A 21,891-nucleotide genomic window follows, 5' to 3' on the forward strand; every position below is an offset into this window, starting at 1 on the left:
ATCCACGCCTGACTCTTGTGAGTTCATGCCCACATCTGACACTTCCAGTTGTCAGGGTGGTTTGTGGCTTAACCGTAAGATAATGTTCTGGTTATTGGTAACTACCATAGACTCATAGCCGGCCTTACAAGTAGGAGCTTCCCTGAGCTACCTGCGCTGCTTGAAGTCCCTCTCACATGCCAGAGCCCTATTTTAAGTGCATAATAGCTGAGGATATTGAAGGGACCCAGTAGACAAAAGTGAGGCATAATGGCTAATTATGGCTACACCTACACTTCTCTATATTCACTGCCACCATTCTGGTCCAAGCTTCATCATCTCCCACCTAGCTTCTGCAACTGCTTGTTAACTGATGTCCTTTCTCCCCCTCCTCCCTCTCACACCACCCCAGCATCGGCAGAATGTGAGAATCTTATTTGTTCCATACCTCGCCAGCAATAGTTATTGTTGATCTTCTTCATTTTAGCCATTCTGGTGGGTGTGCAGTGGTATCACACTGTACTTTTAATTTTCAGTCCTGGATGACTAATGAAGCTGAGAACCTTTTTATGTGTATATTGGCATTTGGACAACCTCTTTTGTGAGGCGCCTGTTCAAGTCTTTGGTTCATTTTTCTGTTAGTATGTGTCCTTTTCTTCTTGATTCATAGGGGTAGTGTGTGCATTTTAGATACTAGTTCTTTGCTCTCTACATAGGCTTGCTCTTAATGTAGAGCTTTGATGAACAGACACTCATAATTTCAATGTCATCCAATTAACCAAGCTTTTGCTTTATGGTTAATGTTTTCCATGTTCTATTTAAGACCTTTTTTTTGGCTCCCATAAGGTCATGAAAGAATTCTTGTATGTAGAAGCTTAAAGTTAAACTTTCATATCTAGATTTATAATCTATTGGGAATTGATTTTTATACATGCTATGAGACTGCATTAAAGATTCATTTTTTTTAAAAAAAATTAATGTTTATTTTTGAGAGAGAGAGAGAGACAGAGCATGAGCAGGGGAGGGGCAGAGAGAGGGGGAGACACAGAATCTGAAGCAGGCTCCAGGCTCTGAGCTATCAGCACAGAGCCGAACGTGGGGCTTGAACTCACAAACTGTGAGATCATGACATGAGCTGAAGTCGGATGCCTAACTGACTGAGCCACCCAGGCACCCCAAGATTCATTTGTTTTTTTATATGGATAGCACATTAACCCAGCACCAAATTTTGGATAGGCTCTTCTTCCCTTACTATATTGCAATATATCACCATTGTCATGAAACAATGTGTATGTATCTAATTTGTTATTCTAATCTATTTACTTAAATATAATAGTTATTTGTCTATGCCAATGCATACTATCTTAATTCCTATAGCTTTATATTTACCATGGCATCTGGAAGCATAAGTCCTTCTGCTTTTCTTCTTCAAGATTTTCTTGCCTATTCTTGACCTTTTGCATTTCTACATAGATTTAGAATTAACTTGTCAAGTAACACTAGAAATACCTCTTAGGATTTCGTTGGGATTCGCTGAATCCACAAATCAATTTGAGAGTGAATTGATAACTTAACAATATTGAATTTTCTAAGTCTTAAACATATAACATCTTTCTTTATTTAAGCTGTTTTTAATTTCTCTTAGAAATGTTGCATACTCATATAGAGGTCTTTTTGTTCGATTTATTCCTAGGTACTTTATGTTTTGTGGTACTATTGTAAATGGCATCTTTTTAAAAATTTTATTTTCTATTTGCACACAGAAATACAATTTATGTTTATATATTAACCTTTTATTATTTAGTGACCTGGTTAAATTCACTTATTAATTCTAATGGTTTATTAATTATTTTACACTATTTACTTAAACAATGTTATTTGAGAATAAGTACAGTCTTCCTTTCCAATTGTGATATATTTTCTTTATTTTTGCTGTATTCCATTGGATGGATCTTTAATAAAATATTAAATGAAGTGGCTAAAGCATGTTATCTTGTTGTTATCTTGTTCTCAATTTCAAGTAAAAGTATTTTAATATGATGTTTAAAAGTATTTCAATATGATGTAGATTTTATCATTATTATTCTTAATATTTTAAATCCTCTATCAGATTGAAGAGGTTCTCTTCTATTCTCAGTTTTCTGAAAGTTGTTAAAAATCAAGAATGAATATTAAATTTTGTCAACTACATTTTCTGGGTCTACTGAGATAAACATGATTTTTCTCCTTCATGTTGTCAATATGGTAGCTTATATTGATTTATTTTTTAAGTTTAATAAATTTTAACAGCACCTTAAAAAGAATAGCACAGAAGAAAGCCAGCCATTGTTGCTTGTTTAAAAAAATCCAAATTCTGGCAATGTCCAGAAAAGTGTAAAAGGATTGTTTATACTTATGATACAGTTGAATTGTGAAAACTTGTTCGGTGAAATAAGGGACTGGGGGTCTTTGACCTGAATGCAGCTACAGTTATTCCAACAGAAGTGCACAGCAGCTAAAATTTCAATAAAAACCCTAACATATTTTTGGCTGGTAGAACCAGGCAGAGGAGCCTGGTGTAACCAGCATCAACAAAGAGTGAAAGAAGAATGCCAGAAAGAAGAGAGGCAAAGAAGGAAAGCACCCACATTCTGTTTGTAAACTCAGCCCTAGTTTCTGGCTGATCACAGAATCATATATGCAGAGGGGAAATGAAATCAGCTTGCAGTTGGGGCTTAAAGAACTGAACTGAGATCTGAGCTGTTTCTCACCACACACAAAGCAGTGTAAGCCTAAACCAAGCTAACTGCCTGTTATGGCAAAAACAACAAAATAACAAATAACAAAAAAATGACCCATATGTTAGAATTATCAGAAAGGGACTTTAAAGAAGCTCTTGCAAGTATACTCAGTGAGGTAAAGGAAAATATACTTGTCATGATTAAATAGATTAAAAACATCATCAGCAAAGTGCAAATAACATAAACAAAACCAAATTGCAATTTTAGAATAAGAAAATCTAATACATGATGGGGCGCCTGGGTGGCGCAGTCGGTTAAGCGTCCGACTTCAGCCAGGTCACGATCTCGCGGTCCGTGAGTTCGAGCCCCGCGTCAGGCTCTGGGCTGATGGCTCGGAGCCTGGAGCCTGTTTCCGATTCTGTGTCTCCCTCTCTCTCTGCCCCTCCCCGTTCATGCTCTGTCTCTCTCTGTCCCAAAAATAAATAAACGTTGAAAAAAAAAATTTAAAAAAAAAAAAAAGAAAATCTAATACATGAAAAAATTCATTGAATGGAGACAATAATAGAATGGAGGTGATAGAGAAGGGTCAGTGAAATTGAGGACAGATCAATAGAAATGATCCAATTATAGGAAGAAAGAGAACTGCCTTACAGTTGTACCTGTAGGACCTGTAGGACAATATCTAAAGGTCTAACACATAGTATGTGGAGTCCAAGAAAAAAAGGAAAGAGCATTCAACATAAAAATATTTGAAGAAATGATGGCCAAACTTCATCAATTTGGTGAAAACATAAGTTCAGTGAACCAATAGGATAAATTATAAGAAAACTGTTATGGGTTGAATTGTGTTGTCCCTCCAAAATATGCTGAAGCCCTAAACATGTAAATGTAATCATATTTAGAAATAGTCTTTGTGATGTAATCAAGTTAAGATGAGATGATTAAAGTGGGCCCTAATCCAATGTGACTGGTATATTTATGTATAAGGTGTATTACTGGTGTAATATGGACACAGAGACATATGGTTAGAACGCCATGTAAAGAAGCAGGCAGAGATTGGAGTGACCCATCTACAAGCCAAGAAGTGCCCAAGACTGCCAGCATCACCAGAAGGTAGGGCAGAGGCATGGAATTCACTCTTAGGGCAATCAGAAGGAACCGACCCTTCCTACTCCTTGATTATGGACTTCTTGTCTCCAGAACTATGAAACAATACATTTCTGTATATGGCAGAACAATGTATATGGTAGCCTTAGGAAACTAATGCAAAAAAAACTATACCTAGAAATTTCATAATCAAACTTGAAAATCAAAGATAAAGAGACAAACTTGAACCAACAAAGAAAAACGACACCTTCCATACAGGGGAGCAATGATTTAAATTATTGCAGATTTCTTACTAGAGACTACAGAGACCATAACACAGTGGGGCCATAACACAGTGGGACAACATTTTTAAAGTTTTGGGGGGTGGAAATACCAGTCACCCAGAACTTCATATTGAATGAAAATATCTTCCAAGATGAAATTAAAACGTTCAGATAAACAAAAAATTAGGAGAATTAGTTGTCACTCTACAAGAAATGCCACAGGAAGGGTTCCACACCAAAGGGAAATGATACCTGAAGGAAACCTGGATCTTCAGAAATGAATGAAAAATATTAGAAACAGGAAATAACTGGGGGAAGCATGAGGGACTATACTTTTTCTTAACTTATTTAAAATATATATGTCTGTTTAAAGAAAAAAATTATAAATAGTCATGTGGGATTTATAACATATTGTAAAATGCACTACATATGGCAAATATAATGTAAAGGATCACAGGCACAGGTAAATGAAGGTAAATATTGTTGAAATGTTACCACACATTTGTGAAGTGGTATAAATTAAGTCAATGTAGATAATGAAAATATAGTAAGGTCTTTGTAGTCCCTAAAGCAACTACAAAGAAAGTAATGTAAAAACGTGTAGCTAAAAATCCAATAGATGAATTAAAATGGAATTTTAAAAAGTACTCAATCCAAAAGGAAAGAAAAGAAGAAAAAACTGAAAAAATTATGGACAGACAGAAAACAAATGAAAAAATAACAGACCTAAATACAACCATATGAATAATTACATTAAATGGCAATGAACTAAATACTCTTATTTAAAGGCAGAGATTATCATAATAGGTGAAAAGCAAGACCCAAGTATATACTGTCTACAGAATATGCACCTTTAGTGTAAGATCACAGATACTTGAAAGTAAATAGATGAAACTAGATACACCATTCAAATATCAAATATAAGAAAGCTGGAGTTGCTACATTAATGTGAGATAAATTAGCCTTCAAGACAAAGGGTATTATCAAAGATAAGATATTTCAAAGAGAGATATTTCACAATGTTAAAAGGGCCAATTCATCAGGAAAACATTAGAATGCATGTACCTAACAAAAGAGCCTTACAATACAATGAAGCAAAAATTGACAGAACTGGAGAAATAGATAATTCCCTGATCATAGCAGGAGATTTAAGCATCTTTTTCTCAGAAATTGATAAAAAGCTAGACAAAAAGAACAGTACCTGGAATTTGATTTTTACAGACCACTACATAAAATAATAGAATACACATTCTTTCCAAGTGCACGTAATAAATCCACCAAAATATACCATACGCTGGACTGTAAGACAAAGCTCAATGTATTTAAGTAGTTTGAGATCACATCAGGTCTATTTTCTGATCACAATAAAATTGAAATAGAAATTAGTAGCAAGAGGCTATTTAGGAAAAACCTAAAATTTGGACTATAAACAATCCAGTTCAAAATCATCCATGGGTCAAAGAAGGAATATTAGAAAATGTGTTGAACTGATGATGATGAAAATTTAAAAAATGTCAAATTCATGGAATGCAGCTAAACCACTGTTTAGAAGAAAATTACTAGCTTTTAGATGATCATATTAGAGAAGAAAAATAAGTGTAAAATCAAAACCTAAAATGTCACCATAAGAGGCTAGAAACAGAAGAGCAAAATAAGCCTAAAGTAAGTAGAAAGAAAGGAACAAAGGCAAAAATAAAATTAAGAGTAAAAATAGAAAGAATTAGGAAACAAAGAAATATAGAGAAAATTATCAATGTCAAGTGCTGGTTCTTTTGAAATAAATCAACAAATTAATCAATCAACCCATAGCTAGATTGGTTAACAAAAATGGGGTGCCTGGGTGGTTCAGCTGGTTAAGCGTCCAACTCTTGATTTCAGCTCAGGTCATGATCTCACAGTTGTGAGATCGAGCCCCACGTTGGGCTCCATGATGACAGTGTGGAGCCTGCTTCAGATTCATTCTCTCTCTCTCTCTCTCTCTCTCTGCCCCTCACCTGCTCGTGCTCTCTCTCTCTCAAAGTAAATAAACGTTTTAAAAAATGAGAAAGAAATTATCCTTAATGAGTTTATAAACATTAAAGGATAATAAAACACTATTTTGAACAACCCTATGAAAAGTAACATGAAGAAATGGCAATAATCCTTGAGAGACACAAATTACTGGAGCTTACTCATGAAGAATTAGTTAACTTGAATAACCCTATTTCTACTTTTAAAAAGTGAATTCATATTTTAAACTTTCTCACATATTTTAAAACTACAGTCTAAAATGTCTTCACTCATATATTCTAACAAACATTTAAGGAAGAAATAATAATTATTCACAAACCCTTCTTGAATATATAAAATAAGGAAAACTTCAAAAACTCATTTCATAAGACCAGCATTACAATCATACCAGGCTAATAAAAGAAAACTGCAGATAAATATTCTTCATGAATGTACAGGCAAAAATTCTTAATAAAATTAGTAAAAGGAACCCAACATAAAATATAAATACATAAAAATAATGATACAGTTTACCAAGTAGAATTCATCTTAGGAATGCATGGTTGCTCTAACATCAGAAAATCAATCATGGTAATTTACCATATTAATAAAGTAAAAAATTATATAATAATTTCAACAGGTGTAGAAAAGTGTTTAATAAGATTCAATATCATCTATGATTAAAAAAAAGAATTCTCAGCAAACTAGAGATAGAAGGAAACATTCCTAAGCTGATGAAAAGCATCTGTACAAAAAAATCCAGTATTGCTACACTTTGTAGTGAGATATTGAATGCTTTCCTCCTAATATCAGTAAAAAAGCAAAGATGACTTCTGTCACCCCTTCAACATTGTACTCAGGGCCCTAGACATTGTAATAAGGCAAATACCAAAAATAAACAAACAAACAAATCAAGAGACACAAGTTTTGAGAGAATTGAGTAAAATTACTTTTATTTGCTGTAGCATGATTGTTTACCTAAATATCCTCACACAAAATAACTACTGAATAAGAGAAATTAGCATAAATGCAGGATTCAAGGCTAATATAGAAAATTTTATATATTAGCAGCAATAATTAGAAATGAAATGAGAAAAAGATTCCACTTACAATAGACCAAAAAATAAAAAGTATGCAAAACCTGTATACTGAAAACTACATAACACTAAAGACCTAAATAAATGGAGAGATATATCATTTCATAGAATGGAATCATTAATACAATTCAACAAATTTCCAAACAAAATTCCAGAATATTTTTTTGCAGATTCAAAGGGCTTTCTAAAATTTATAAGAAAATCAAAAGACATCATGGTTGCTTCCAAGTTTTGGTAATTATGTGTAAAGGTGCTATTAACATTCTTGTGCAGGTTTTGGTGTGAACATGTTTTTAAATCCTTTGGATACATACTGAGGACTTTGACTGCTAGATCATATTGTGAAAATACATTTAGTTTTTAAGAAACTGCCAAACTCTCTTGCAAAGTGAATGTACCGTTTTGCAAGCCCACCAGCAATGTATGAGAATTACTGTTGATCTACATCCTCTCCATCTTTGGTGTTGTCAGTACTCTGGATTTAAGCCATCCTAATAGGTGTGCTGTGGTATCTCACTGTTATTTTAATTTACACTTTCCTGATGACATAAGACGTGGAGCATCTTTTCATATGTTTATTTTCCATCAGTATATCTTCTTTGGTGAGGTGCCTGTCAAGACCTTTGGCCCATTTTTAAATCGAGTATTTGTTTTCATTTTGTTGAGCTTTAAGAGTTCTTTGTATATTCTGGATAACAGTCATTTATCAGATATGTATTTTTCAAATATTTTCTCCCAGTCTGTGGCTTACCTTCTAATTCTCTTGATATAGTCTTTCACAGAGTTTTAATTTTAATGAAGTCCAGCTTGTCAGTTATTTCATTCACAGATCATGTTTCTGATCTTGTATCTAAAAAGGTACCACCAAATCCAAGGTCATTTAGGTTTTCTTCTATGTTAATTTCTAGAGATTTTATAATTTTGGATGTTATATTTAGGTCTATGATCCTTTTTGAATTAATCTTTGTGAAGGGTATAAGGTCTGTCTCTAGATTCTTTTATTTGCATGTGGATTTCCAGTTGTTCCAGCACCATTTGTTGAAAAGACTGTTTTTCCTCCATTGTGTTGTTTTTATTACTTTGTCAAAGATCACCAAAGATCAGTTGACTATGTGGGGGTCTAATTTTGGGCTCTCTACTCTGTTCCATTGGTCTAGGTTTTTTGTTTTGTTTTGTTGTTGTTGTTTATTTGCTTTGTTTTTTTGCCAATACCACATTTTCTTGATCCTGCAGCTCTGAAGTTGTGTAGCATTGGTCTTCCAATTTTGTTCTTCTCCTCCATATGTTAGATATTCTGGGTCTTTTGCCTCTCCATGCAAGCTTTAGATCAGTTTGACAATATACATAAAATAACTTGCTGGGGTTTTAAGATTGCGCTGAATTTATAAGCGATGTTAGAAAGAACTAGTGTCCTGACAATAGTATCTTTCTATTCCTGAAGATGTATTCAATATAGTTTGTGGTTATTATTTTATAGATCTTGTATATATTTTATTAGATATACAGCTAAATGTTTCATTGGATGGTAATATAAATGCATTATGCTTTTAATTTCAAATTCCATTTGTTTATTGTTGTATATACCATTGTACAGCAATGGACGTTTTGTATATTAACCTTGTATCCTGAAATCTTGCTATAATCAAATTGTTTGCTTTAAATTAATGCAGTTTTTCCCCTTGTTGTATGTAATAAATTGTATTTATGTATGTAAGTTATCCCTTAAAGATGATGACAAAAATAATCATGTAAAGAGTGTTTTCCATTTCATTGAAATTTTCAAATTTATTAGTGTAAATATTTTCATAATACTCATCTTTTTAATATGTGTATAATCACTACATTATAATTTTTGTTAATTTTCTCTATCACATTTAGTTGTTTTCTAATTCAGTGATTTCTGCATTTATCCTCTTCATTGGACTGGTACAGTAGCTAGATCACATGAAAACTCGGTTCACTGGGATCAGCTTGTCTTCTTTTCTTTTTTTCATTAAAAAAATTCTTTTTAATGTTTATTTATTTTTGAGGGGGGGAGGGGCAGAGAGAGGGAGACATAGAATACAAAGTAGGTTCCAGGCTCTGAGCTGTCAGCACAGAACCCCATGTGGGGCTTGAATTCACCAACCGCGAGATCATGACCTGAGCCAAAGTCAGACGCTCAACTGATTGAGCCATGCAGGTGCCCCATTCTTTTTTTTTAATGTTTATTTATTTATTGACAGAAAGAGAGAGAGAGAGACAGAGCACGAGTGGGGGAGGGCAGAGAGAGAGGGAGACACAGAATCCGAAAAAGGCTCCAGGAACCTCAAACTCAGGAACCATGAGATCATGACCTGAGCCAAAGTTGGATGCTTAATTGACTGAGCCACCCAGGGGCCCCAAAGCTTGTCTTATTTTCTAATTTAGCTGCATCCCACAAGCTTAGATATGTCATATATTCATTATTATTCAGTTCAAAGTATTTTCTTTTATTGTGATCTCTTCTTTGACCCATATAATTTTTTTAAATGTTTATTTATTTTTGAGAGTGAGAGAGAGAGAGAGACAGAGCGTGAGCAGGGAGGAGCAGAGAGAGAGGGAGACAAGGAATCTGCAGCAGGCTCCATCCAGGCTCTGAGCTGTCAGTACAGAGCCCGCCGCAGGGCTCGAACTCAGGAACTGTGAGATCATGACCTCAGCCCAAGTCAGGCATTCAACCAACTGAGCCATTCAGGCATCCCTTGACCCATGTATTTTTTAGGAGTTTTTTGCTTAATTTTCAAGATGAATGGGCATTTTCTACTTATATATTTTTTAAATTTATGTTGAGCTTCTTAAGTTTAAAAATATAAAATAGTGTTTAAAATCTACCTCTAATAACTCCAAAAATAGTCACCCATGGTCCGTCTGTCTTGTTACTGAGGTGAGATACTATTTTAACTAATCAGAGACTGACTGAGCTGTTTGAGCTGTCTTGAAGTTTTCTACCACTGGTTTGTCCTGATCCTTCACTGCAGCCAGCCAGGGGTCCAACCAAGAATCTAGGGTTTTGCTGGGACATCTACCCTTGGAGGATCCAGAACTTCAAGTTTTGGCTCTTCAGCAGTCAAAATTATACAAAACTCCTCTTTGCTCTTCAGCAGCTTTTGGCCTACTTTCTTAGCCCTCTTATAAAAGCAGGTGCAGAAAGTTGGCTCACTTGAAATTCCTTTCTCTCAAGATTCGTGACCACATGAGGTCTGTTGTCCTGACCATTCTCTCACGTTATCACAAATGTTTAAAAAAAATTTTATCTGGCTTTTCTAGGTGTTTTGTATTAGCATGCCACATGCTGCTCCATGACAGCCAGATCAACTGCTTCCATTCTTACCTCTTTTTAATGCATTCTACACAGAGCAGCAGGAATGTTTGTATAAATTTCGATCAGAACATGATGCTTCCCTACTCCAATGGCTTCTTACCACATTTAGCATAAAATCTTCCCACGATTTACAAGAAGCTGGACCTTGACTCTCTCCCTGACCTCATCTTATACTCCACCCCCATCCTTCACATATGGCTATTCTCCAGCCACAATGACCTTCTTGCTGTTGTTTAAGCATGGCAAGTTTGGTACACCCAGACCCTTCATACTAACTACTTCCTCTATCTGCAGCATACATCTAACCAGGTCTTTGTGTATCTGTCTTCTCAGTTCATGTGACAGTAATTCAGAAAGTCCTTCCTGGGCTGTGCCACCTAAGTTAGCTCTTCTCCATTATGTACATCATATGACGATGTAATATTTCTTTTGTGTTGCTTATTTTCCATTGCAATTGTCTTGTTAGTTAGTTAGTTATTTTATTTATTTATTTATTTATTTATTTATTTATTTATTTTCTTACATTAGAATATAAGCTCTGGGAGGCAAAGCCTTGTCTTCTAATCTTGTGACCATACTGGATCAGGCTGATAGTGTACATGTATGGGATTAATCCACCCAGCTTTGAGGGCTGAGACAGAGGGAATGGAGTGGAGGCTGACAAACACCAACGTCCCAGGCTTGATTTTAATATTTGCTCAATCCACTGGATATTTCTGAGAATCTGCTTTTAGGAGTTTCTTGTTTGATCTAGAGGTATAAATATACTCTCCACATAGGCACTCTGAATAAATAACCCAAGAATCTTCAGTTGCTGCCATTTTCTATTTAACTTCTCTGTGTAGCTATAATCTAAGTGCTCATTATATCCATTCAGGAAAGTAAACAGACCTGAAAATCAAGGAGAGTGTTCCCTGGGTAAAAATAGTTTCTAATTACAGTAATAATAATAATAAAAAAGAGATAAATCAATCAACATGGTAGTCTCTTTTAAAATTTTTCTCAGTTGATATTACATTTAATATGTATTTCTCTCCATTTTCCCTCCTTATTTTAAAATTCAGATAGTAACTATAATTTTTCTAAGATTTAGCAAGTTTTAATCAGCAAAAACATGTTTCAAGTTTGAACTTGCATAAATAAAAAAAAATCACATAAGACTTTAATGCAGCATTAATCACAGAAATAAATTTAGCATTTGAACTACACATTAAAGGATATTCTTGCTTTTAAGTGCAGGCAACTTCTATTATTTCTCATGAACATCCTTTGTATATTAGTACATAGAAAATAGGACAGTTTGGTTCTCACTTACCTGCTGGCAGAGAGATTTAAAGACGTGCATGAATTCTGTAGGAGCAGGGAATCTTCATTTCATTCACCAAGGTACAATGTGAGACTCAGAAGCCAACATTATCTTTTGTTTTTAAGAAATAAGAGAGCCATGCTGGATGTGTGCAACTGGAGTAAGCCCAGCCCAATCACCATCACTTATCTGTGTGTACCATGAGCTCCAACCACATGGTACTTCTAAACAGTTCCCTAAGAGTTTGTGAGATGCTTTGGTGCTTTTGCATGTGCTGTTCCTTCTACCTGGATGACCCCCATCTCACTCCCCAAAAATGTCTCCTCACCCATCAAGACCTCAGTCCACAGCTCACCATGTGGGAAGTCTTCCCTCAGTATGCTGCAGCATTCTGTCCACACCTTGATTAGAACATATATTTCATTGTATTGTCTCCTTCCACCAGCCTGAGAGGTCTTACCTATCAATTATTCTCTGTCCTTCCAGGGGCTTCTATTTCTACTACAGTGTATATACTTAGTAACATTTCTTAAATGAATAATCAGTCGTAAGAATTTAAGCTGGATTTCCCCATTAAAAGAGTTTTCATCAATCCTTCAGACTTATCCTCCAGAAGTTCACGATTAGCTGGAAAGACCAAATAAAGCTCTTTGATAACTGTTTTTGGCCTTATCACCCAATGCTATAGATTTAAACTTTAGTTTTCCTGTGAAGGAGAGGGATTATACTGATCACTTTGAGTACCTGATATAAACTATGGATACTTTCTCCAGAATTTATTCACACCCATCTGAACACAAAACTGATCAGTATCAGGCTCTTAGGGCAGATGACCTGCTTCAAATTCTCGTTCTGCCATTTACCAGCTCGGAGACCTTGGGAAAATTACTTAACTTTGCCATGCTTTGTTTCCCCTTCTTTAAATGGGGATAAAAATAGTATATATCTCATAGAGTTGTTGTAAGGATTAAGTGAGTTAATTATATAAAATGTTTACCCTTGCAATAGTAAGCCCTAGATAAGTCTTATATAACCTATTGCTAGTAGGTTCCAGGAACTGGAGGTGCTAAGAAAAATTGGGTGTGATTCCTTCCCTTGAGGAACTCAAACTCTCACAGGGAAGACAGACGTGCAAATAAAAGGCAGTATGGTAGAGGTCTGGACAAAGGGGCAGAGAGAAAGGAGCTCTTTCCTCCTGAGGCCTGGAGTGGGCGGGGTCAAGGAGTAGCCCACACAGGAGGTGATATTTTAGTTGAGCCTTGATGGATGAGCAGGCGTTGCTAGTTGGGTTAGCTGGGAATGCACACTCTAGGCAGATAAGCAAAGACATCTATGCAGCCATGTGAAAGCATGAGAGGCAGTAGGGTACTGTAGCTCTCAAGAGTGGCCTTCACATAATGTCTGAGGAGCAAGGTACTGAGGAATAGAGCTGAAGTACACTGCACACACTACAAATTGTTTTATTCAACACCCATGTCCAACCGCCTTCTCCCCTGCCCTCCCTGTCTATAGAGTCGGGGAATCAGAGCACTAAGTTTTCCCAAACAGAGGTCCTGTAACAGGTAATAGGGCTTTTTCTGGGAAGTGCTTCCCTTAAAGAATAAAGACGCAAAGTCTTAAAAGGAGAAGATTCTTTGCATTTTGGCTTTCTTTCTGCCTGGTACTTGAGTTTGAGGCTTTAAGACAGGAGGATGAAAGCCATCTGCTAACAGTGCAGTGAGAAGACCCAGAGATCCGAGTCCTTGATGGCTCTATCAGTAGCTGCACTGCCAGGACCACCTCTGTCTGGACTTCTTGTTTGTGAGAAATATCAGAGCTGGCCCCAGTTCCTCTAGCTTAGAGCCAAATGCATCCATACCTGACACAAGCGGCAAGTGATGCTGGTTCACCAAAGTCCTGGAATACTTTGCATAGGAGGTATGCAAAGTACCTCCATTAGGGCACTGGTTTCTCCATCAGGACACTGGGCACTATAGTATACTTTAGGGGTTGAAAGTACAGATTTGCAGGGCGCCTGGGTGGCTCAGTCGGTTAAGCGTCCGACTTCAGCTCAGGCCACGATCTCGCGGTCTGCGAGTTCGAGCCCCGTGTCGGGCTCTGGGCTGATGGCTCAGAGCCTGGAGCCTGCTTCCGATTCTGTGTCTCCCTCTCTCTCTGCCCCTCCCCTGTTCATGCTGTGTCTCTCTCTGTCTCAAAAATAAATAAACGTTAAAAAAAATTTGAAAAAAAAGAAAGAAAGTACAGATTTGCATCTTTTGCACTATTGATGGAAATGAAACTGGTGCAGCCACTCTGGAAAACAGTATGTAGGTTCGTCAAAAAATTAAAACTAGAACTACCCTACAACCCAGCAATTGCACTACTAGGTATTTATCCAAGGGATACAGATAGGCTGTTTTGAAGGGACACATACACCCCAATGTTTACAGCAGTGCTATCGACAATAGCCAAAGTATGGAAAGAGCCTGAATGCCCATTGACGGATGAATGGATAAAGAAGATTTTATATATATATGTGTGTGTGTGTGTGTGTGTGTGTGTGTGTGTATGTGTGTGTATATATATACACACACATATACACACACACACAATGGAGTATTACTCAGCAATCAAAAAGATGAAATCTTGTCATTTGCACCTATGTGGATGGAACTAGAGGGTATTATGCTAAGCGAAATTAGTCAGAGAAAGACAAATATTATATGACTTCACTCATGTAAGGAATTTAAGATACAAAACTGATGAACATAAGGGAAGGCAAGCAAAAATTATATAAAAACAGGGAGGGGGACAAAACATAAGAGACTCTTAAATATTGGGAACAAACGGGAGGTTGCTGGAGGGGTTGTGGGGAGGGGGATGGGCTAAATGGGTAAGGGGCATTAAGGAAGACATTTGCTGGGATGAGCACTGGGTGTTATACATAGAGGATGAATCACTGGAATATACTCCTGAAATTATTGTTGCACTATGCTAACTAACTTGGATGTAAATTGAAAGATAAATAAATAATAAATAAATAAAATTACAAAAAAAAAGAAGGTACAGATTTGCAGTCAAGTTAGTTACTTGATGTTTAACTTGAGAAATCAGTTATCCTCAATCTGAGCCTCATCAGGGAAACACGTGGCAAAACCTATTTTAGAACACCAACTTTAACCACAGCACGTTGGATAGAATGCAGGAGGTCAAGAGCAGAGGATGAGCAAGAGTTTGCCAGGATCCTTCCAGAGAGAAGTAAATCTTAACTAAAGACTCAGAAATAATTTCAGAACTTAAAGCAGATTCTAGTTGACATTTTAAAACAAAAAAACATTCTGATGGTGCTGGATTTTTGAAATGTTCTTTGAGACTTATAGTACCTTTATGACTAAATGTTTTAGAACAAGTTGCTCTGAAGTCCTTCAGAAGAGAGAAGGCTTCTTCTTCTTCTTTTTTTTTTTTCATGTACTATAAATTCCTGTGGCATCTTGTATTATCCCCAGGAATGCAATGAAGAGACCAGAAATAATTGGCAAGAATAGCCTGGACTAAAGGAACAAATAATTTAAGATTCATTATTCCATGCCACTGGTACTCTCAGTGCTTTAGAATCTGTTGATAACCAAAGTCATAGGAAGATTAAATATAATTCCATTTCCTTTATGTTGCTCTAACTTCAAAGCTGTAACGTTGCTCTTCTGTAAGGCCTGGGTCAGGGTTAATTAAGCCTAGGAAGTAGGTGGTATAATTTAAGAGACAATGAAAAAGCTTTGCCCCAAAACATCTAATTACACTTTCTTGCTCAAGAATGTTTGAAAGGTCTACATCATAGATGATATACTCAGAAGAATAAAGGAAGGAGCCCTGTCTAAAGCAAGTGGCTTGGGTAGGAGTCACATATTTTCTTCAGTAACAGACAAATGAAGGTAACCTGAGGCTCAGAATGAGGATGACGGATTTCTTAAATCTACACAACTAGCAAGTGGCCACACTGGGATTTGAACAAAGGTTTGTGTGGCTGCAAAGCTGTGCTTTTAACCCCTACATTATACTGTAGCCTTTCCCATGACCTAAGCCTCTTTGCTCCCCAAGCTACACAGTTAGCAGGTCATACCCTCAAGCTAAAGCATGTGAGCTAGGCTGCCAATGGGTTGTGACAACTTTCTGCTAGTTCTCTAGGAGAGGACTGAGCCACTGTGAAGCCCAGCCTGACACACATGTGGCTTTGCTCAGGAGCCTCCTCACTCCTGGCTAGCAGAGGACCCATTTGAGAGTGGAGACAGGCCTTCATGAGACAAAACAAACTGTCAATACTCCTTTAAATTGCCTAGCGGGAAGATGGGATGCACAATTAGGTTTCATGTCTATTTAGATCAAACAATATGTAATTCCCAAGGATATTTTGGGGCTTATCTATTTACCTGTCCCAGGAACCTGGCAATTTTAGAATCTCTGGAACTGGTCTAGAGGGACTCATTTAAAATTTGGCACTCTTGCCTAGGGACCACACATGTAGGAGGGGTGTGAGAATGCTCAAATCAAAATTCTTCTCTTCCTTCTCCCACACAGAGGAAGAGAGAGGCTGTCTTGCTTTCAGATGCAGGTCCTGAATCAGAAGAAGGAGCTATAACAGGGCTACTGAGTGTAGGAGCAACAAACAGTTTCCTGGTACTGCCTTGAGGGGCTCTGTCAAGATCCCTGAGTTACAACCCACAGAAAACACAGCCTCCTTCCAAGACTGGAGAGCCACAAACAGAGCAGTTTAGGGCTCTAAGAAAGGAGGGCATAGCATGTAGGCTGCTTTATGGTCAGTTGGTCACTGAAGTTTCTTCTCAGGGCCCACAGCACTCACCTCGGCCTGCCAGATGGGGTTCACCGTGTTGCCTATGATCTTGGATCTCCTCTCCTGTCCATGGTGTGGGAGGGCAGGGAAGATGCTGTGCTTTCCAGGCTGAATGGAAATCTTCAGGTAAGGGTCTGGGTTGAAAAACATCCCTTTCTTCAGCCCCATGGCCTGGAAATCTATAAAACAAAGAATATTTTAAGTTAAATGTGTTTTGGTGAGGTTAAAGAGCATATCAGGGCTTACACAAGGAGTAAAGCCCAACCAAAACATGGAAAAAATCTTCTCAGTCTTCAGTCTACTTTTCACCTCATTATGAATATGTACTGGTATGTCTACAGAACCCATTATATGGAACACTTACTGGCATGTATAAAACCATTCCTTAAAATAAATCAATTCAACTGGCATTGTGGTCATGATGTGTTTCAAGAGAGGACCATTGGCTTTTACTGGACTGGACTACTGGCATTGCTCAGGCAAGCTGGGGTGAGGGTCTGAAATCACCTCAGGAAACTTGGGTTGTACACTGAGGGAGGAAATCCAACTTTGAAAATTCTATGGGTCCAGGTGAAAATTCCTCTGCAAAGTGGAGGTGGAAGAAAACCAAGGGCTATAGTCTCACAATGAATATAATTGTTCTATCAGCCCTTGTCTGTATGGTAGAACCAAAATGGAAACCAATTAACAGAGAATTTCTCTCCTTCCCCAGGCCCATGCTGCCCATCCTGCATGGCATCCCTCTTGGGCTTCAGGATTTCACTGAGCTTTGGTTAGTGAATTTCCTACAGGTTTTGTACAAATAATTGTTATTTCTCAAGCATTTCAACAGGAAGGTAAGAACGGAAAATCAGGAGTTGTTGGTTTTCTGCCCTAGTAATACAAAAGTATTGAGTTTCTTCTTCCTTTTTCTTTTAACTTAGAGAGACATATGCTAATGTCAACATTTTGATTTTTTTTTAATGAAAGACTTTATTTTGAGGGGGGAGTTATAGGTTCACAGCAAAATTAAGCAGAAGAACAGATTTTTCCATATACCCCTTGCCTTACACATGCAGAGCCTCCCCATTATCAACATCTTCTAGCAGAGGGGTACATTTGTTATAGCTGATGAACCTACACTGGCACATCATTATCACCCAAAGTTCATAGTTCACATCAGCATTCACTTTTGGTGGTGTACATTCTATGGGTTTTGCCAAATGTATCCATTATTAGAACATCATACAGAATATTTCCACTGTCCTAAAAATCCTCTGTGCTCCATCTCCTCTATCCCTCTCCCAGACCTTGGAAACCACTGATCTCCTTACTGACTTTATAGTTTTGACCTTTCCATAATATAGTATGTAGCCCTTTCAGATTGGCTTTTTTTAACTTAGTAATATGCATTTAAGATTCCTCCATGTCTTAGTCTGGTTTGACAGCTCATTTCCTTTTAGTAATGAACACCAATCCATTATCTGCCTGAACTACAGTTTATTTATCCTTTCTCCTACTGAAGGACATCTTGGTTGCTTCCAAGTTTTGGCAATTATGAATAATGCTGCTTTAAGCATCTGTGTACAAGCTTTGTACAGATTTAAGTTTTTAATTCGTTTGGGTAAATACCAAGGAGTGCAATCACCGAATCCTATGGTAAGAGTGTGTTTAGCTTTGTAACAGACCACCACACTGCTTTTCAAAGTGGCTGTGCCCTTTTGCATTCCCACCAGTAACCAACGAGAGTTCTTATTGTTCTACATCCTTGTCAGCATTTGATGTGGTCAGTGTTCTGGATTTGGGCCATTCGAATAGGTGTGTAGTGGCGTCTTGTTTTCATTCGCATTTCATTTGCATTTCCCTGATGATATATGATATATGATGTGAAGCATCTTTTCATATGATTATTTGTCATTTGTATATCTTTTTTGGTGAGGTGTCTGCTAAGATATTTGTTTTTTTTTGTTTGTTTTCATACTGAATTTTAAGAGTTCTTTTTATATTTACAATAGTGTTCCTTTAACAGATGGGTGTTTTGCAAATAATTTTTCTCAGTGTAGTGTAATTTTTCTCACTCTCTTGACATTGTCTTTTTACGGTACAAAAATTTTTAATTCTAATAAGGTCCATCGTTTATCAGTCATTTCTTTCATGCACCACATCTTTGATGTTGTATCTAAAAAGCCATTGCCATACCCAAAGTCATCTAGGTTTTCTTCTGTTACCTTCTAGGAGTTTTATAGCTCTGCATTTTACACATAGGTCTGATCCATTTTGAGTGATTCTTTAAAATTGAGATATAATTGACATATTATATTTAGTGTCAGGTATACAACATAATGATTCATGTACTTGTATTATATTTGGATATAATGCAAAATGATTACCAAATAAGTCTAGTTAATAGTCATCACCACACATTGTTATAACTTCTGATGAAAACTTTTAAGATCTACTCTCAGCAATTTTCAAATATACAATACAGTATTATTAACTATAATCACCATGCTGTACATTATATCCACTTTACTTATTTATTTTACATTGGAAGTTTGAATCTTTTGACCACCTTCACCCATTTTTCCCACCTCCCACCTCTGGCAACCCCCAATCTGTTCTATCTATGAGCGTGATTTTGTTTTGTTTTGTTTGTTTTGTTTTGTTTTTCAGATTCCACATATAAGTGAGATCATATGGTATTTGTCTTTGTCTGTCTTCTTTCACTTAGCATAGTACTCTTTAGCTCCATCCATATTGTCACAAATAGCAAAATTGCATTCTTTTTTATGGCTGACTATCACTCATGAGGGTGCATGTATTTTTTTGAGCTCATGTTTTCATTTTCTTTGGATAAATACCCAGAAGTGGAATTCCTAAATCTTATGATAGTTCTACTTTTAATTTTTTGAGGAAACTCCATAGTGTTTTCCATAATAGCTGTACTGTTTACATCTCCCCCAATAGTGCATGAGGGTTTTCCTTTCTCTATATCCTCACTAACACTTGTTTCCTCTTGCATTTTTGATACTAGCCATTCTAACAGGTGTGAAGTGATATCTCACTGTGGTTTTGATATTTTGCGTTTCACGAATGATGAATGATGTTGAACATCTTTTTATGTACTTATTGGCCATCTGTATGTCTTCTTTGGTGAAATGTCTATTCAGATCTTCTGCACATTCTTTAGTCAGATTGTTTTTTTTTGATAAATTGCATGAGTTCTTTATATATTTTGGACATTAGCCCCTTTTCAGAGATACAATTTGCAATTATTCTCTCTCACTTCTTTTAATTTTGTTGACATTTTTCTTTGCCGCGCAGAAGCTTTCTAGTTTTATGTAGTCCCATTTGTTTATTTTTGCTTTTGTTGCCTTTGCTTTTGGTGTTAAATCCAAAAAATATCATCACCAAGACTGATGTCAAGGACCTTACTGCCTATATTTTCTTCCAGGAATGTTATGATTTCAGGTCTTTTGTTCAAGTCTTTAATACATTTTGAGTTATTTTTGTGGATGGTGTAAGATAGTGGCCTAGTTTCATTCTTTTGCATGTGGCTGTCCAGTTTTCTCAGCACCATTTATTGAATAGATTGTCCTTTCCCCATTCTTGGTTCCTTTGCTGTAAATTAATTGACCATAATATGTGTATTTCTTTCTGGGCTCTCTATTCTGTTTCTTTGATCTGTGTGTCTTGTTTTTATATAAATACCATACTGTTTGGATTGCTATAGTTTTGTAATATAGTTTGAAATCAGGAATCATGATTTCTCCAACTTTGTTCTTTCTTAAGGTTGCTTTGGTTATTTGGGTCTTTTGTGGTCCCATACAAATTTTAGAATCCTTTATTCTATTTCTGTGAAAAATGCCATTGGAATATTGATAGAGGTTGCATCAAATGTGTAGATTGCTTTGGATAGTATGGGAATTTTAACTACATTATTCTTCTCATCCATGAGCATGGGCTATCTTCCCATTTATTTGTGTCTTCTTCCATTTCTTTCATCAATGTTTTCTTGTTTTCAGTGTACAGGTCTTTTACCTCTTTAGTTACATTTATTCCTAAGTATTTTGGTCTTTTTTTGATGCAATTGTAAATAGGATTTTTTACTTAATTTCTCTTTCTGACAGTTCATTATTAGTATTAAAACATAGCAGATTCTTGTATTTTGATTTTGTATCCTGAAACTTTACTGAATTTATTAGTTTTAACAGTTTTTTAGTGGGTTGAGTCAATTTTTGTGAAGAGTGTAAGTTCTGGATATAGATTTTTTTTTTCCACATGTGGATGCCCAGTAGTTTTAGCATCATTTGTTGAAAAGACTGTCTTTGCTCCAATGTATTGCTATTGCTCCTTTGTCAATGTTCAGTTGACTAAATTTATGTGCATCTATTTCTGAGTATTCTATTCTGTTCCATTGATTTATTGTTTTGTTGTTGTTGTTGTTGTTGTTGTTCTTTCACCAATACCATGCTATCTTGGTTACCATAGCTGTGGTAAGTCTTAAAGTTGAATAAGTCAGTTCTCCAACTTTGATCTGCTCCTTCATATTGTGTTGGCTATTCTGGGTCTTTTGCCTCTCTATATTAGTTTGAGAGTCATTTTATCAATATCCACAAAGTGATTTGCTCGGGTTTTAATTGGGATTGCATTGATTCTATAGAAAAACTGAAACTCTGACAACACTGAGTTTTTTAATCTATCAACATGGAGTATCTTCCACTCAGTTAGTTCTTTTTAAATTTCATTCATCAGAGTTTTTGTAGTTTTCCTTACATAGACCTTGTACATATTTTGTTAGGTTTATACCTAAATATTTCATTTGGGGAGGTGCAAATATAAAAAGGTATTGTGTATTTAATTTTAAATTCCACTTGTTATTGCTGGTATGTAGGAAAGCAATAGACTTGCATCCCGCAACCTTGTTAAAATTGTTTATCAATGAATCTTTAGAAATGCATTTTCTTTACTGGGGTTCACATAGACATAAAAATGGCAGTTGACTGTCTATCTTCCAGGAACACTCATCATTTCTGTGGTCTTAGATCTCTGACATTCATGGTCTGTAACACTTGTTGGTTTGACAACAAGCTAAGGCAGTACTTTCCAAACTGTGTTCAATAGAGTCCTAGAGCTTCATGCCATTGTGTCTCCTCAAAGCCCAGTTAGGGTGGAATTCAGTGTGTAGGGCTCTGAGATTCGTATATCATTTTAGGCAGGGTAACTCAGTTTTTCTTTATACTTTTAATTTTGAAATTATTCTAGATTTACAGAAGAATTGCA

The 21,891-nt window shown here is 36.3% G+C and overlaps 1 protein-coding gene across 4 annotated transcripts in view; it reads right to left on the minus strand.

Moving 5' to 3' along the window:
• HECW1 (HECT, C2 and WW domain containing E3 ubiquitin protein ligase 1) overlaps window positions 1-21,891 on the minus strand; it is a 429,025-nt gene that overhangs the window by 131,821 nt on the left and 275,313 nt on the right. For all 4 annotated transcript variants that reach the window (XM_043588504.1, XM_043588501.1, XM_043588502.1 and 1 more), the window contains one exon: window positions 16,639-16,808. In XM_043588504.1, coding sequence (XP_043444439.1) covers window positions 16,639-16,808 — 170 coding nt within the window. The remainder of the gene's footprint in view (window positions 1-16,638; window positions 16,809-21,891) is intronic.

Source organism: Prionailurus bengalensis, chromosome A2 (assembly GCF_016509475.1).
Source record: "Prionailurus bengalensis isolate Pbe53 chromosome A2, Fcat_Pben_1.1_paternal_pri, whole genome shotgun sequence".
Classification (NCBI taxonomy): domain Eukaryota; kingdom Metazoa; phylum Chordata; class Mammalia; order Carnivora; family Felidae; genus Prionailurus; species Prionailurus bengalensis.